At 43.0% G+C, this 18388-nt stretch overlaps 1 protein-coding gene across 1 annotated transcript in view; it reads left to right on the top strand.

Annotated features, from left to right (window-relative positions):
• Positions 1-18388, top strand: part of LOC111972462 (exostosin-1) — a 246135-nt gene that overhangs the window by 189832 nt on the left and 37915 nt on the right. Inside the window, exons 3-4 of the mRNA XM_070446558.1 lie at positions 12692-12785; positions 15231-15338. Of these exons, the coding sequence (XP_070302659.1) occupies positions 12692-12785; positions 15231-15338 (202 nt within the window). The remainder of the gene's footprint in view (positions 1-12691; positions 12786-15230; positions 15339-18388) is intronic.

Raw genomic sequence — 18388 nt, 5'->3', positions numbered from 1 at the left:
CCTCCAGACCTTAATCCCATTGAGAACTTGTGGTCAATCCTCAAGAGGCAGGTGGCCAAACAAAACCCCACAAATTCTGACAAACTCCAAGCATTGATTATGCAAGAATGGGCTGCCATCAGTCAGGATGTGGTCCAGAAGTTAATTGACAGCATGCCAGGGCGGATTGCAGAGGTCTTGAAAAAGAAGGGTCAACACTCCGAATATTGACTCTTTGCATCAACTTCATGTAATTGTCAATAAAAGCCTTTGACACTTATGAAATGCCTGTAATTATACTTCAGTATTCCATAGTAACATCTGACAGAAATATCTAGACACTGAAGCAGCAAACTTTGTGGAAATTAATATTTGTGTCTTTCTCAAAACTTTTGGCCACGACTGTACATTGGGGCAGGACGCGTTCTCCTGGCATCCGCCAAACCCAGATTCATCCGTCGGACTGCCAGATGGTGAGGCGTGATTCATCACTCCAGAGAATGCATTTCCACTGGTCCATAGTCAAATTGCGGCGAGCTTTACACCACTCCAGCCGACACTTGACATTGTGCATGGCGACCTTAGGTTTGTGTGCGGCTGCTCGGCCATGGAAACCTATTTCATGAAGCTCCCGACGAACAGTTATTGTGCTGACGTTGCTTCCAGACGCAGTTTGGAACTCGGTAGTGACTGTTGCAAAGGAGGACAGACGATTTTTACGCACTTCAGCACTTGGCGGTCCCGATTTTATACACCTTTCAGGCAAGGGGTAGGGCTGAAATAGCCGAACCCACTAATTTGAAGTGGTGTCCACATACTTTTGTGTGTATAGTGCATTTCTGTTTTAATTAAAACAGTTGAACAATTTAATCTTGTTCAGTGCATCAACCATGTTCTTTATCATACCCATCTGAACATCAATCCATTGAGTTATGCAGTCTACAGTCTTCTATAATTCAATGAAGATGGTAATTATTTCAGCAGATTATTTAGCTGTGTTGCATTTGTTTCATTTCAAGTCATTGTTATAGATTGATATGATGTTGGTATTATGGTGTTCGTATGAGTGTGTGTATCATATACAGTAGCTAAGCTCCTGCTGTTTCAACCTCTTGATGTAAATACGCAGTTTAAAAATGCATTTTCAGAGAGTATACGATCCTCTGTGGAGACTGGTAGAGTAACTCCCCTGTAGGTCAGTCTTGTAATGTATGGATAAAATTGATTATATTGACCACGGCTGATCCATTGTGTTACTGCAGCCCATCATGGGTCATCATCAATTCGAGGGAAAGATTTCCAGTGGCTCCCGATCAATTATTATTATTTTTTTAAATTCATTACTTCTGCATGTCTTCTCTCCCAGTAATCGCTTAGATTTATTCACCTGACATCTCCTTCATTCCTCCATGAAGCAGAATGAAAGGCAGGTGGTTGGCCTCAAATAATGCTGAAATAATTAGATTGGAAAATGTGGGCTTTGAACGGGATTAGAGATGAGTAGTGAGAACAATGAGGAGAAGATGAGAGGGTCAAAGCAAATAAAGGAAGAAGACATCCCTTGCTCTTTTCCCATTTTCTCTCTCTGTCTTAGTGTTTAATTCAGGCCCGTATCAGATTTGTCATTTGAAATGGGAAAATGGGTACTGAGTAAAGACTAGCTCATACAGAAAGTACTTCAGAAAGTAAAAAAGGCGTAATGACTAGAAATATTTAATGATCGTATCGTTGTGTTTACAGACGCTACACTGCTATGAAGAGGGCTGAGTGCTTCACTACTGTATATTTGACCTCAGCATTCTGTTAATTAAATAATAAGTAACATTATACTGTAGTATCACATACAGTAGCTTTGGCTTGCATGTGTTCAGAATGTTCCTCCCTCCTGATCTGAAATATCAAAATGACACCACACCACTATGTTTCAGGATGAATGTCTGTATACTGGTTGACGTTTTGTGAAATGAAGAGCCATTTGGTTACTGACTTGAAACGCCTGAGGCCAGTCGGAATGGAGTGATGAAATGCACCCTGGGATTAGGGCTCTTATGAATGAAACTGATGGGAGGAATTTTATCTGAGGGAAAGAGTGGGGTGGAGGTGCTACCCGGTAGGGCAGTTGCTCAAACAGGTGGCACACACTTATATTCACATGCGCGCGCACACACGCACCAGCGATAATTAACTGAAGTCCGGACACTTTATATAACGAAAGATATCTTTCAAAAATCATGTTGATAAGTTAAGAATTAAAATGGGCTTCCTTTATAGGAATAAGTCATGCCTTTAGTTAAATAGCAGAGAAGATATCATTCAGTCGGCATTCATACCGTTTATAGGTTATGGKGATATCATCTATATGAATGCAGCTCTGCCACTGCATGGAAGCAGTTTATCATCGCGCACTCCGCTTTATAGCGTGCGAAAGGTTCAGAACACATCACTGCGCTCTGTATCAGAACGAAGGCTGTCCCTCTTTGAAGTCTCGTAGATCGATGCATTGCACTCTTTTTTGTTTATAAAGCCCTCATGCACAAACTACCGCCGCACCTTACTTCATTGTTAACCTACAGACTTAGGAGCTACCAGACTCGGTTCCAGGGATGGCTAACTCTGGAGATCCCGTCGATCTCCACTGAGTTAGGTAAATCTGCTTTTAGTTTTATTCCACCTTGTGGAATAATCTCTAAAACGAGATGATTTGGTACCTCTAGGACCGTTAAGAACAAATTCTTATGTACAATGACGGCCTACCCAGTCCAACCCTAACCCGGACAACGCTGGGCCAATTGTACGCTGCCCTATGGGACTCCCAATCACGGCCTGGAATCGAACCAGGGTCTGTAGTGACGCCTCTAGCACTGAGATGCAGTGCCTTAGACCACTGCGCCACTTGGGAAGGGGTTTTGAGACAGCTGATTGAGGATCTTTTTACTGAAGAATGTGTTTTGTTTTCTATGATTGTGGGGGTTTTTTTATCTCTGTTTTGCTTTTCATAGTGTATTGATGTGTATAGTTGTGTATATTTTTGTAATTACAAGGGTCATCTGTAAAAGGCTCATTTTACAAGACTCCCTGTCAAAATAAAGGTGAGAAATAAAATAAAATACCATAGGTACTGTTTAAGTTTGGTTTTATAATTATTCAGTGCAACTTAAATACAAAGCACGTCCYCACATGTTCAATTTATTGTGGCGCTTGTATTTTAGAAGTGTCTGCCACTAATTTCTTTCTTTAGTGCTGCCATCCCAGTGTAATTGGATTTTGACATTTGTAGGGGCTATCAACTTGACAGGACCTATTGATTCCCCTCTGGATGTATTTCACATGTCATGATGTGAGCTCTGACTACAGTAAAGGGTGAACCCTCATTTATTTCTGCCATATAATCCATAATGAAATTAAAGTAATATCACTGCCTCTGATTTCTTATGCAGCAACTGTTGCTAGGAGGTAGCCTCTCTATTCAGCAGGGTATGCAATGAGGACATTGATTCATAGATGAATATGCGTATTGCACAATGTGATGTGACTGGCTGTGAAGGGTACCAATTAACAAATGACCTTTAGAAAGATCATGTAAATATAATGAATGCACTGCTCTCTGTTTTCCTGCTTTTGGAGTAGGCAGGTTAAAGACAATACAATCAGTACACTTGTACAGAACAGTACCACCTGTTATTAAATTCTATATTGCTGCTCCTATACAATCCATAGGGCATAGGCCTTCAGTATACCTACAACCTTTGGCTGAATCTCTCAGTAATGGCTGTAGTCCTGAGCGGTAGGTAACCCCAAGGATGTAGCAGGGCTGTTAGACAGACAGTTAGTTCCCCTCTGGACCCAGGCTAGTCAGTCACAGCAAGAGAGCCTTGGCCTGGAGCTTAATATCTATCCGCACAATAACCAGGTCCGGTATCTATCCGATCTGATGAGAGGCAGCTGTGGGCACTGAGTCAGGCCACAGCTAGGCGTCACAATCAAACAGGCCTCCAGACTAAAATAACCATTAACTGTAGCCTTACTGTGAGCGTACTATGGCCTCTGGCTACAGGTCCAGACCTTTGTGTCACAGGTGTGCACTAGCCAGGRAATTAAAGGGCCAGTACAAGCCAGCAGGGTTCAAGCCCCTCTCCCCTTTTTCCTGCCTCGATTGCTACAGTAGCCTCCGATGCCCATTTCTAACGCATATAACTTGAAGACTAAACAATTTGACGTTTGTTTGACAGCTGTTTTGTTAGTGTACGGCCATTGTTTTTGAAATATGCAGACATTTCTGATTATCACTATGCAAATCAACTCTCTCCCAACCTGTAGCTGTAGATTTCAGTTGTTGACAGGTGTCTGAGCTATTGCATGAGTCCCCCTAGTGGCAGCAATATGCACACCAGCAATGGTCTGACTGAGTGGCTGTGTGTGGGCAGAGTTTGATGGGATGTTGAATCATGCTACCACGATGAGTGAATAAAAAATGTCCGAGCATATTTTGTATCTAGTAAAGATTATGCTTTTGTATTCTTGAAAATGTGTGTTTTAGCTCATCTATGATTAACCTGGCTAGCATGGAATTGAAACATCACATCACATGCCATGATCGACTGGAGTCCGCCTTTTGAGACCGACTGTGTTGTTCCGTAGCTGTCTGAGCAGAATCCTAATAGGGCAGAATAACAAGCTGTATGTTCTCTATGATTGAACTTCAACATTCTTGCCACATTACTGTATCCATGTTCTATAGGTTGCTGTGGTTGACCTTGTGCTCCAGTCTGATGTCATACAATGACACCTAGTAGTTGTTTTTTTAACAAGAAAAAAAATGGATGACTGTCACGTGCATCACCTTTTCAGCACACATATACAGATGGTTAGTCCCGCCCGAGGCTGTGGAAGCAGTTGATCCCCAGACAGATTAGGCCGTAATCAGATGTCTCTGTGGGCCAGGGCTCAATCAGCACCTCTGGGCTCTCCTCAGGGTGGTTGAAGGATGGCTAGAGACAGCCCTATGGGGATTCTAACAACCCACTGTGAGACATGCACTACTGTAAAATACTGCTATGTTTATGTATGACATCATGGCGTAGCCTAACACTGGATGAAACATATGCAATTATAGTCTCATTAACGAAATGATCAACCGCAGTCATGATTCCAGGCTAGCCAGTTGATCACAGAAACACAGATTCGAGAGACAGCCTGGTCTCTGTTGAGAATTAACCCTCTTGAAAATATCCCTGTCTTGTTTAATGACAAAGAAAGTGTTATGTATGTTTCCGTTGAAGTGCCATGAATCATCCTTAGCCTCTTTTTAAGAATTCCTTGCCTGATATTCATACAATATGGGTTATGAGGATCACAGACAGAATTGGTTATAGATTGCAGGGCGTCATAGGTAGCGACAGGCTGGTGTGTTCTGGGATTGATTTATGTAGCTTAAAAGCTCTCCTATTATTTCATGTGATTTAGTGTCAGATAAAACAGCTGCTGCTCATCATTATTGGATGGGCCTTGGGATGAGACGGTGGTGGGGAACAGGGGCATAAATTACCTCTCTCTCTATTGGCCTGCAGTGTGGGGAGAAGGGATGTGCTGCCTGCTATAGAGATGGGCTGACGATCCCCTGGCTTGGCTCACTGGGAAAGACTGGGAGTGCTTAAGGAGATCAATCTCAAAATGTCTCCCTTTGTAATACGCTCGTCGTGTAACATTGATCATACTGTACGTTGGAGTGAAGTGGAGGACCTCATTCTAGTCTAAACCTTTCTTTGTGTATAGTGCGGTCTCATTGTTGTGATTATAAGTCTTGAAACGTGTAATTGACAAGTGTTTTGAAGGTTGCCTAATATCTCCGAATGTGTGGGTTAGAGAATGCTTTTCCTCGATTTCCCACGTCTGTTCCACCTACTGAGACATCGCTTTGTTTGTGATTGTCTTGTTTTTGAGTGAGACAATGACTTATTCAAATCAAATTGTATTGGTCACATGCTTCGTAAACAACAGGTGTAGACTAACAGGGAACTGCTTACTTACGGGTCCTTCCCAACAATGCAGAGAGAGAAAACAGAGAAATAATAAAAAGGTTAAACATAATAATAAATACACAATGAGTAACGATAACTTGGCTATATAGACGGGGTACCAGGACCGAGTTGATGTGCTGGGGTACGAGGTAATTGAGGTAGATATGTACATAAAACTAGGTATAAAGTGACATATATTAAACAGTWGCAGCAGCGTGTGTGATGAGTCAAAAGAGTTTGTGCAGAAAGYGTCAATGCAGATAGTCCAGGTAGCTATTTGGTTAACTATTTAACTAACTATTTAGCAGTCTRATTGCTTGGGGTTAGAAGCTGTTCAGGGTCGTTCTGGTTCCAGACTTGGRGCATCGGTACCACCTGCCGTGCGGTAGCAGAGAGAACGGTCTATGACTTMGGTGGCTGGAGTCTTTAGGGCCTTCCTCTGTGACCACCTGTATGGCAGGGAGCTCGGCCCCAGTGTGTACTGGGCCATATGCATTACCCTTTAGCGCCTTGCGGTCTGATGCTAAGCAGTTGACATACCAAGTGGTGATGCAGCCACTCAAGATGATCGCAACGTGCAGCTATAMAATTTGTTGAGGATCTGAGGGATAATGCCCKAAAAAAWTCAGCCTCCTGAGGGAGAAGAGGCGTTGTCGTGCCCTCTTCACAACTGTGTTGGTGTATTTGGACCATGGTAGATCCTTAGTGATGTGGACACAGAGGAACTTGAAGCTCTCGACCTGCTCCACTACAGTCCCAACGATGTGAATGGGGGCGTGCTCGGTCCTCCGTTTCCTGTAGTCCACGATCAGCTCCTTTGTCTTGCTGACGTTGAGGGAGAGGTTGTTGTCCTGGAATCACACTGCCAGGTTTTCATATTTTCCAGGTGGTAGAGGGCAGTGTGGAGTGCAATAGAGTTTCTGTCATCTGTGGATCTGTTGGGGCGGTATGTGAATTGGAGTGGGTCCAGGGTGTCTGGGATGATGGTGTTGATGTGAGCCATGACCAGCCTTTCAAAGCATTTCATGGCTACAGATAGTCATTTAGGCAGGTTACCTTGGCATTCTTGGGTACAGGTACTATGGTGGTCTGCTTGAAACGTAGGTATTACAGACTCGGACAGGGAGAGGTTGAAAATGTCAGTGAAGACACTTGCTAGCTGGTCAGCGCATACTCTGAGTACGTATCCTGGTAATCTGTCTGGCCCTGCGGCCTTGTGACTGTTAACCTGTTTAATCCTTAAGTCTATTGATGCACCCGTGTGTCAATCTATACTGACCAAAAATATAAATGTAACGTGCAACAATTTCAACGACTTTACTGAGTTACAGTCCATCATCAGTCCATAAATCAGTCAATTGAAATTAATGAATTAGGCCCTAATCTATGTATTTCACATGACTGGGCAGGGGTGCAGCCATTGGTGGGCCTGGGAGGGCATAGGCCCACCCACTGGGGAGCCAGGCCCAGCCAATCAGAAAGTTTTTCCTCACACAAGGGCTTTATTACAGACAGATATACTCCTCAGTTTCATCAGCTGTCTGGGTGGCTGGTCTCAGACAATCCCACAGGTGAAGCAGCCAGATGTGGAGGTCCTGGGCTGGTGTGGTTACACGTGGTCTACGGTTCTGAGGCCAGTTGGACATACTGCCAAATGCTCTAAAACAACGTTAYAGGRGGTTTATGGAAAATAAATTAACATTAAATTCRCCAGCAACAGCTCTGGTGGACGTGCAGTCAGCTTTCCAATWGCACGCTCCTTCAGAACTTGCAATTATGTGCGTTGTCCATWGCTTATGCCTGCCCATACCATAACTCCACCYCCACCATTGGGCAGGCACTGTGTTCACAACATTAACATCAGCAAACCGCTCCTCCACACAACGCAATACACGTGGTCTGCGGGTAAGAGCGTTGGGCCAGTAATCGAAAGGTCGCTGGTTTGAATCCCTGAGCTGACTAGGTGCAGAGGCCGGTTGGACYTACTGTCAAATTCTCTAAACCGATGTTGGAGGCGGCTTATGGTAGAGAAATTAACATTGAATTGTCTGGCAACAGCTCTGATGGTCATTCCTGCAGCCAGCATGCACATTGCACACTCCCTCAAAACGTGAGACATCTTTGGCATTGTGTTGTGTGACAAAACTGCACATTTTAGAGTGGCCTTGTATTGTTCCCAGCACAAGGTGCACCTGTGTAAGCATGCTGTTTAWTCAGGTTCTTGATATGCCACACCTTTCAGGTGGATGGATTATCTTGGCAAAGGYGAAATGCTCACTAACAGGTATGTAAACAAATTTGTGCACAAAAGTTGGGGGAAAAAAAGGTTTCTGTGTGCATAGAACATTTCTGGGATCTTTTATTTCAGCTTATGAAACATGGGACCAACACTATACATATTTTGTTCAGTTTAAGTACCATAATATTTTTGGATTCCCCATCAAAATACGTCAGTTTAAGCTAGAGATATTTTTACATGGGCTGCGTCTCAATCCACTATGTCGGCCTTTCGCATCTACGGTGGAAAGTGGCCGAGCTACAGCAGTATTTGTCAGACCGTTAGACCTGTCTCTTATACACATCTAGATGTGTATAAGAGACAGGTCTGTGTCTCAATCCGCAGAACCCGCGTATGTAGGCCTTCCGCATCTGCGGTGGAAAGTGGCCGAGCTACAGCGGTGTTGGTCAGACCATGAGACATCCCGAAAATCAGTCTTCTCACAAAAATGTGTGTCTGTCTCTTATACACATCTAGATGTGTATAAGAGACAGAAATCAAATAGTTAAATGAGCCATGGTATGAGTCAAGTGCAAGTGTTGGTTCAGGAAAGTACTTTTTAATTTTTATTTTTTTAAATTTATTTAATAAAAAAAATGTTTTGGGGTGGGGTCGAGGTGATTATTTAAGAAACTCTGCTCTCCTAGCTTCAGGTTGTTGTTGAAAATTAGATCCAAAGATGAAGGCAGAGACTATTTAATTGTATAATAGAAAAAGCTTTAATACAAGCAGCTGCAGGGGAGATCTACCTCTGATTTCACAGGGAAGAACTCAGAGTGAATGGTTGCATGTCCCTTATATAGTGGGAGGTGATAATACAATCATATTGTTAACACAATAGTTATTTTATACAAGCAACAGTTCTGGGAACACAATGGCTTTGTGGTAGGGTGCAGACATAACAGGAGTCTATGAAAGGTAAAACATCACAGTCCAACACAGAACATGTCCCTTGAGAAGTTAAAACAGTTTATTTTTATTTAACCGGCAGTGTTTTTTGGGGGGGGACACATGAATCAAGGTGTGAGTCATGTGTCCGAAGGGGGAATGGTAAATCATTGTAGAAAAGAATGGTACACACCCAAATCTGTGCCCAATGTCTAATTTGTCAAGAATACAACGCAGGGAAGAAAGTACCGACCTCTTTGTCAAGCCTACCAGTCCCCTGGGGCCCTTTAATATGCAAATTGATTTTGTTCACCTGTCTGTAAAATGAAAAAAGATATGTTAGTAATGGTTGACAGTTATTCCAAATGGGTTGAAGCCTTCCCCACGTCAAATGAGGAAGCAAAGACTGGGGGTAAGTGCCTGTTACAAGACATTGTTCCATTATTCGGTGTACCACAAAGTTTAGATAGCGATAAGGGTACATATATGTGACCAAACGCCTAGATTCGGTCTTATGTAGCAAAATTTGAAATTGTGTTTTTTACATTGGATAAAAGTAGAGACTCAGAGCAAGAAAATGGTAAATCATACACTGCAGTTGAGGAACAATGGGAAAGTAATTCTGCTTTGAAAGTTGGCCCWCAAATGTTTRYGTACACCTACTGGAGAGCTCTTCTTTGTTTACACCCATTCAGCATCATTCACACCCTCTTAAGCCTTAGCCCCACCCATCTCTTTAAGGATTCACATGTGAGGCAATGTTTATTTGTCACATGCACAGGATACAGAAGGTGTAAACAGTACAATGAAGTGGTTACTTGCATAGTAGCAATATCAAAAACAGAAAGTGTCCAGATGCAAATCTTTAATAAATATTTTATCTTTATTAGATGACGCTTACCTGACACACTTGTCTAAATTGATGGTTCATGTGAAGGAAATGCTATAACRTCCCCGCAGCCACATCTAGCTYAGTCACTATGGGTCACTATTGTCTAGACATGTACACATGTTCATGAAATACAATAGAAGGTTGTAATCACCCCCAGACACACCTGGCTAACTTGATGGGTCATGTAATAATCCGGCAGAAGTGGAATCTTTTGTTTAGACATGTAGCGATCTAGCTAAACAATGAACCGTCATAATCCCAACTCATACTACTACCAATACAAACATTGTCATAGCTGTAGAATTAATCTGCAGGTAGCTAAAGCTAACAAACTAGGTTCAACGTTAGCTAGCTAACATTAGGCTATACCTAGCAATGCAAATGGATTTCTGATTTGGAATAATAGATCATACATGTAACGTTAGCTAGCGAGCCAGCAAGTTAACATTTGCTCACTAACTAACAGTACACTTTAGCTTGCAATAAAAACTACATTCTGACAAAATTAGAAACGTATAATATCTGAGAATGTAGCTAGACTCTTACCTGTATACATGGATGAACGCTTCACGGCAGACTGGAACCATTTAACTTCATTTTGTTTGGTCAGATTTGTGTCAAGTCACTCCAGTTCACACTGACCGTTGCGTGTGCAGTAAGTAGCCCATCACTTTTTCCAACTGATCTGTCGATAGCTCCTGCTAAATTCAGGGCATCAATGTTGTTGAGAAAAGTAGCAAAACTTTTATAGTTCTCGAGGGCTAACATATCTTTAAAAAATGGCGCAGTAGAAAGGACTGTCAACACATCCTGAACAGCTCACATAATGGACAGAAGCATGCTACATGGCAGACCAATCCAAACTCATCTCCAAGCATTTCCTGCCCATCTATTATCTCAGCCAATCATGGCTAGCGGGAAGGTTCCTMCCTTTTTCCATGGCTAAACCAACTAGGCTCATAATTTAACAATTGTATTCATATTTATGGCTGGAATACAAGTTTGTTACTAAGGCACATGAAAGCTCACATGTTCCAGAAGGCATTTCTGCCAAATAACGCATTTTGATAAAAAAATAAATGTTCACATTCCAATGCCACTCCTGTGAACTAGTGAGGTGCGACATACGCCTAATTTCCTGAAACGAGTCACGTATTTCACCTCGGTGATAATGAAAGAACTGTGGGACATGCTGCAAGTTAAGAGSAATTTACATGTACTGCTTCACACGGAAAGTTCTGGACTTGTAGAACGCTATATAATGGTGTTCTGACAAATAAACTGTAAAAAAATATGTGCCCAAACAGGACTCACCTGGGTGGATGCATTATCAATAGTAATCAGCTGCAGGGAGATCTACCTCTGATTTCAGAGGAAAGAACTCAGAGTGAATGGTTACATGAATGGTGTTGTTACATGAACGATTACATGTCCCTTATATAGTGGGAGGTGATAATACAATCACATTGTTTACACAACCGTTATTTTATACAAGCAACTGTTCCGGAACAGAATGGSCTTGTGTTAGGGTGCAGACATACCAGGAGTCTATGAAAAGCATAACATCACAGTCCAACACAGAACATATCCCTTGAAGTTACAACGGCTCACCCCAGATGGTTCCCCCATTAGGGTGCCAGTACAGAGAAGAGCTTGGACTGGGCTGAGCGTTTGGATTAGTGGCCCGCTCCTTGAAAACGGCAGCTCTAGCATTTAGCTCAGTGCGGATGTTGCCTGTAATCCATTTCTTCTGGTTGGGATATGTACGTATGGTTACTGTGGGGGGGACGTCGTCGATGCACTTATTTATGAAGCTGGTGACTGATGTGTTAAACTCCTCAATGTCATCGAATGAATCACGGAACAATTCCAGTCTGTGCTAGCGAAATAGTCCTGTAGCTTAGCACCCGCTTCATCAGACCACTTCCGTATTAGGAGTCACTGGTACTTCCTGTTTGAGTTTTTGGTTGTAAGCAGGAATCAGGAGGATAGAGTTATGGTCAGATCTGCCAAATGGAGGGCAAGGAAGAGCTTTGTATGTGTTTCTGTGTGTGGAGTAAAGGTTATCTAGAGGGTTTTTTCCCGCCTCTAGTTGCACAGGTGACATGCTGGTAGAAATTAGGTAAAACAGATTTCAGTTTCCCTGCATTAAAATCACCAGCCKCTAGGAGCGCCACCTCTGGATGAGCATTTTCTTGTTTGCTTGTGGCCTTATACAGCTCGTTGAGTGCAGTCTTAGTGCCAGCATCGGTTTGTGGTGGTAAAAGACAGCTACGAAAAATACAGATGAAAACTCTCTTGGTAAATAGTGTGGTCTACAGCTTGTCATGAGGTATTCTAACTCAGGCAAGCAGACCCCCGAGACTTCCTTAATATAATAGACACACCAATAGACACACTTAATAGACACACCAATGTTTTTAATGCTGTAATTGTTGTTTGCATACATTTAATCTAAGGACACATTTACTGTAAACTAACCTGTCTCTTTCTGCTGTACATTTTCTCTCTACTTGTTCCACAAATCTCACTGATGGGGTTTTTGAACATTTTCGTCCTTTGGACCTCAAAGGAGTACATTTTAGCGCGTGTGATGTCTCCATGAGTCTGACAAAGTTTATTTCTGTCTGTCTCCAGGTTCGACTACCAGGAGCTGCTTCACAACTCCAGCTTCTGCCTGGTGCCCCGGGGGCGCAGGCTGGGTTCCTTTCGCTTTCTTGAGGCCCTCCAGGTACGTAGTTTGTCGTTTCCCCGTCAAAACCCTGTCCCTCCGAGGCTCCAAGMGGTTTCCTTGGTAACGGATGCTAGTCGTTGGCACAGCAGCCAGGATTGGAGCCTGGGAGTTGTACAGGTCCTGCAGGCTGCCAGGCCTGATGCTTGGATTATTGGTATTGACAACCTGTCATCTTTTCAAAAACAGCCGCAGACGATTTCTGTGCTGTAGATAACAGAGTAGCCCTATTTTTATATCTTCCAACACTTCCCACTTCCATTAACACCTGGTCTTCTCATCTCTGGCATGTTTATTTGGACTGACAGAAGCCTCTATAGAAGTATTTTAGGATTGTTTATGACTTGGAACCATCCCATTATGGATATGCTTGTGTCTATATACACTGWGTATACATAACATGAGGTAAACCTGCTCTTTCCATGACATAGACTGACCAGGTGAATCCAGGTGAAAGCTATGATCCCTTATTGATGTCACTTGTTAAATCCACTTCAATCAGTGTAGGTGAAGGGGAGGAGACCGGTTAAATAAGGATTTTGAAGCCTTGAGACAATTGAGACATGGATTGTGTAAGTGTGCCATTCAGAGGGTGAATGGGCAAGACAAAAAATGTAAGTGCCTTTGAACGGGGAATGATAGTAGGTGCCAAGCGCACCAGTTTGTGTCAAGAACTGCAACGCTGCTGGGTTTTTCATGCTCAACAGTTTCCCTTGTGTGTCAAGAATGGTCCACCACCCAACGGACATCCAGCCAACTTGGAATATTAGGAAGGTGTCCTTACTGTTGTGTACTGTATACTCAATGTGGAATCTGATAAGAAAGTATAGTGTTATCACATCCAGATACACTGAGGCCTGGGTAAAAAGTAAAGAATGAAGGAAGCAGACTAGTCATTTCTACCCCACTCTCTACAAGGGGTCAGTGCAGCAGTTAGGCAGACACACTGTAGGTAACAATTCAAATGTGGAAATAATCATCACACAGTGCCGACTGAGAGCTAGTCGGAATTGCGGCCCCCAAATGTTGCGTTCTGTGCTGCCTTTTAAGTGTGAGGCAGTTGCATTCCGCACCCAGATTTCAGAGGGGACACTTTGAAACAGGAACATCAAACAGGTTTTAGACATGACACAGATTGAGCTTTCATATTGTGTGCGGGAGCTCTCTCCTATTTGTCATCTCTATCTGTCAGCGAGGCTCAAAGGAGGGCTGTTATGTAGATGGTGGAAGGGAAAGACAGAGATTGGTTTGGCTGCAGACAACGTGTTTCCCTCCAACAACACAGGAGAGAAGAGGAGGATAAGAGAGGAAAGGAAAGGGGGAGGGGAGGGGAGAGGAGAAGGGAGGGGAGGGGAGGGACGAGGCCACGACACTGAGCCAGGCCAGGCAAATCACTAAAGAGCAAAGGGGATTTAAACAGACAGACAGGCCTCCAATCATGGACTTGGCATTTCTCAGAGTCTCCTTAAGCCCCAAATGAGTGTCAAACTTTTAATGATGGAGATCCAAGTCTTAGTTGAAAATGCATGGTTCTCTACAATTCAGTACGCAGCCTTGGTTTTTATTATTTTATAAGTCTGCATGCATGGTTGATGACTACAAACCACACCAAATTAGATCCCACTAATGCAGTGCCACTGTATAGGAAATTAAAAAGGATTCTAATGAAGAAGGCCATATTAATTTATCCGTAAGTGCTAGCACACCCAGTTGATTCTCCCTAAAAATGGTTGCCACTTCGCTCTTCTCACCTCTGAACATCCATTAATAGTGAATCCTTTGTAAATGTAGCTCCGTAGAGAATTTGATCCCTGTAAAAGCCTGTCTTTAAGTGATTAACTGGTTTATGTGTTGCTGTGGTGTTTCCTTTAATTAATTTGTGTAAAGAAGTTTACGGATTAAACCATTTCTCATTTCCATTTCATTATAAAGGTGCTGCTTTGAGGAAAACCACATCTATTTCTGAATATTAAAACAGGCTTGATGATGTATGTTCAACAAACAAAGAAAACAAAACTCAAAATAATATTGTGTCATTGTTCGCATGTTTGTTTGTGTTGCTAGTGACTCATTCTCTGCACTATTGATAAGAACCAATGGCTTCAACTAAAAAAACTTTACACAATATGCCCTACCATTGTGTGACTAATAGTCCACCTTTTACTCTGTGTGAAAGGCATTCAGATTAACCTGTTTGTAGACATGACTGCAGAAGAATCTGATATTTCACTTTCCCAGAGAGAAATCCCACAAAATACCAGAGGAGTGTGTAAAGTAAGACTAGCTCTTGGATAACCTCGCCTATTTCTTAACAGTCCAGTAGAAGTGTAGAGAGGTAACCATAATAAAGGTGTCTGTGTATATCCTATTACCCCTGACCCTTTCTGTGCCTCCTCTGCCTGGCCTACCCCCCTCCTCCCCGTCCTCCACCTCCTCTTCCCCCAGGCTGCCTGTATCCCTGTCATACTGAGCAACGGCTGGGAGCTGCCTTTCTCTGAGATCATCGACTGGAGCAAAGCAGCTGTCATCGGGGACGAGAGGCTCCTACTGCAGGTAGCTACTGATGGAGACCTCCTCCCTGTGACACTGATCTCTCTCTCTTTTCACTGCTATTATACTGCCCCTTAGGCTAGAACACAAGGGCCTCACAACTCACTTTGTGCTTTTAGTAAGGACCACTGTAAGGACCACTGTGGTGGATAACGTTTACCTCTCTCTCCAAATGAATATATTCATAATTCTTTGCAAATGCGATATAGTAACTTTTTGGGGGGGGTCAACATTTTGTCCTATCACAGCACTGGCAAATTGTGTTACCTCAAGCTACTCTCTTGTATCACTCCGCATTAGTCAGGCATTCCTACAGTTAACTTTTGTTAGCCTCATTGACTAACCGTCCTTAGAGGAAGTGATTCCTCGTCTTGCCAGCCACACCCACGGTTTCAGAGGCGCTTGTTTGCAGAGGGGTGTAATGAAATGCCAGTGTACCTGCACATAATAATCCACCGCACCCCTGCCTGTCTCCCATAGCCAGGTGTCAGTAAACTCTCCCATTAATTATGTCATGCAAGGTGTATGATATTTAGATTATTTCATTACTGCATTTATTAGTAGCAGCTACCTATCTGCCCTTTCATGACTCTGAGCTTGCCGGTTATTAATGTGGTGAAAAAGAGAGGGGTTTGAAATACGACAGCCAAAATGTCATGTGGACATGAAAGTGAAGAGAATGAGGAAAGGATGTGTGCCGAGATATAATGACAGGATTTAGCTTGAAGGTGCTATTCCCGTTCTTGTCAGCTCTACCCCCACTTATGAAATCAGCACAATTAATTAGCCTGTTGCCGTAAAGGAGCTGCCCTGACACATTATAGAAACTTGACACATATTTCTCATACTACTGATTCACACAAAGATTGGATTTTAATTAGATTTACAATCAATTGCACTATTGAGACCACACAATGCAAAAGCAGCCTGTTAAAAGTCGTAAATGGTTTTATTGCAAGTCCTGTAATTATTTGTGACTACACACTGTTGAATGAAAGACATTCAGAGAAGCAAATGTTTTTTCTCTCCCTTTCCACCCTCTCGTTACAAAGTCCCCGTCCTAAAAGCATGCTAATTGTTGTCAGATACGCTATATATACAAAAGTATGTGGACACCTCTTCAAATCAGTGGATTCAGCTATTTCAGCCACACCCATTGCTGACAGGTGTATAAAATCGAGCACACAGCCATCAGTAGGGGAGTGTGGGTAAAATCACTGGGGAAGCCCCCCACCCCCCCCCAAAAAAAGCCGTATTACGACTTGTGTTGTGATTTATTGCGTTGTTTGCTCTATAACCTGTTAATTCATATGCCTTGCGACCATGATATATAGGCCTAAAGGCCGAGACAATAAGAAAACCGTAGCAGAATAAATTCAACAACACCTTTGTTTTATCACAAAACCGGATAGCAACCACAGTCCAGTGAAGTCCACAAAGCATATTGCATGTAACAGAACTACAGCATGGTCAAGCAAGTGAATGTTTCCCACATTTTCAGACCACTGAACAACTATTGATTTAGAACCACAGAGAGTTACCGCAAGTCACAAAGAAAACAGGAGCTGCCTCCACTATTCCAGCAACATTTCAACTATACCTATAAGATACCAAAAACAATTTAGTCCAATCAACTTGTGTGTGCGCGTTCGTGCAAGTAGAAAAACATGTTGACTCACCCTACTCGTAGAGAAACGCCAATCTCATCCTCCTCTCTTTCATGTTGATGGTATCACTCTGTCATACAGTACACACTTTTATTTTTTGTTGTCCTAGGCTACCTGGCTAAAATGCTTGCTCACTAGCCTAACTTCCATTAATGGGCAATGTTAGCTAGTTAACATTAACCTTCTACATCTAGCTACATATTGAACTTCCATTCTCTCAGGCCAGGGGCACAACAGTTAGTTAATTAATGGTTGGATCGGAATTGCTGTTATAATCATTGGCCAGTACAAAGAATTAAGTAAAACCACAAGCCCAAATTCCTATCTCCATCCATGGCTAATTTAGGAAAGGGACAATTTTAGCTAGCTGAGTAGCTAGCCACCAGAGGACAACGACACAACGAGATGCAACAATTCTAGTTTTTCCGTCGATGACGTATGCTCTCAATGGGATTTGATAAGAGTGACGCCAAATCCAAGCTGGCTTCCCTTGTCACTTTTTTAAGGGGTGTGCCAGGACCATTCACAGTTTAGCTCAACGCTGATTGGCAAAACATTTTCAAAAATGTTTTTGTCAAAGGAGGCCAGATGCTTGCTGGCTTCCCTTGCCTCCAATGCTACGGGCGGCAACAATGTCATACTCGTTTGGACCAGACAGTATCAGATTGATGGCATACACGTCGAGAGACAGAGGGGCGCTGTTTCGAAAGCCCGAATGCTTTCTCCTGTGAGATACATTCAGCCTCTTGCAAAAAAATACCTTTATTTAACTAGGCAAGTCAGTTAAGAACAAATTCTTATTTACAATGACGGTCTACCCCGGCCAAACCCAGACCACGCTGGGCCAATTGTGCGTCGCGCTAATTGAAGGAAGATTATGAAACACAGAGAGACGAAAGATAGATTTCCATGTTTGTTATTTGTCTATTTTTTGGGGAAGCCTGGCTTCCCTTGGAATTTATGAATACACGCCACTGACAGCCATGCAATCTCCATAGCTAAACATTGGCAGTAGAATGGCCATACTGAAGAGCTCAGTGACTTTCAAAGTGGCACCGTCATAGGATGCCACCTTTCCAACAAGTCAGTTCGTTAAGTTTCTGCCCTGCTAGAGCTGCCCCAGTCAACTGTAAGTGCTGTTATTGTGAATTGGAAACATCTAGGAGCAATAACAGCTCAGCCGCGAGGTGGTAGGCCACATAAGCTCACAGAACGGGACTGCTGAGTGCTGAAGTGCGAAAAATCGTCTGTCCTCGGTTGCAACACTCACTACTGCGTTCCAAACAGCCTCTGGAAGCAACATCAGCACATTAACTGTTTATGGGAGCTTCATGAAATGGGTTTCCATGGCCGAGCAGCCGCACACAAGTCTAAAATCACCATGCG

Source organism: Salvelinus sp. IW2-2015, linkage group LG14 (assembly GCF_002910315.2).
Source record: "Salvelinus sp. IW2-2015 linkage group LG14, ASM291031v2, whole genome shotgun sequence".
Classification (NCBI taxonomy): Eukaryota; Metazoa; Chordata; class Actinopteri; order Salmoniformes; family Salmonidae; genus Salvelinus; species Salvelinus sp. IW2-2015.
The sequence above is the reverse complement of the archived record's forward strand: the minus strand, read 5'-3'. Positions and strand labels throughout refer to the sequence as shown.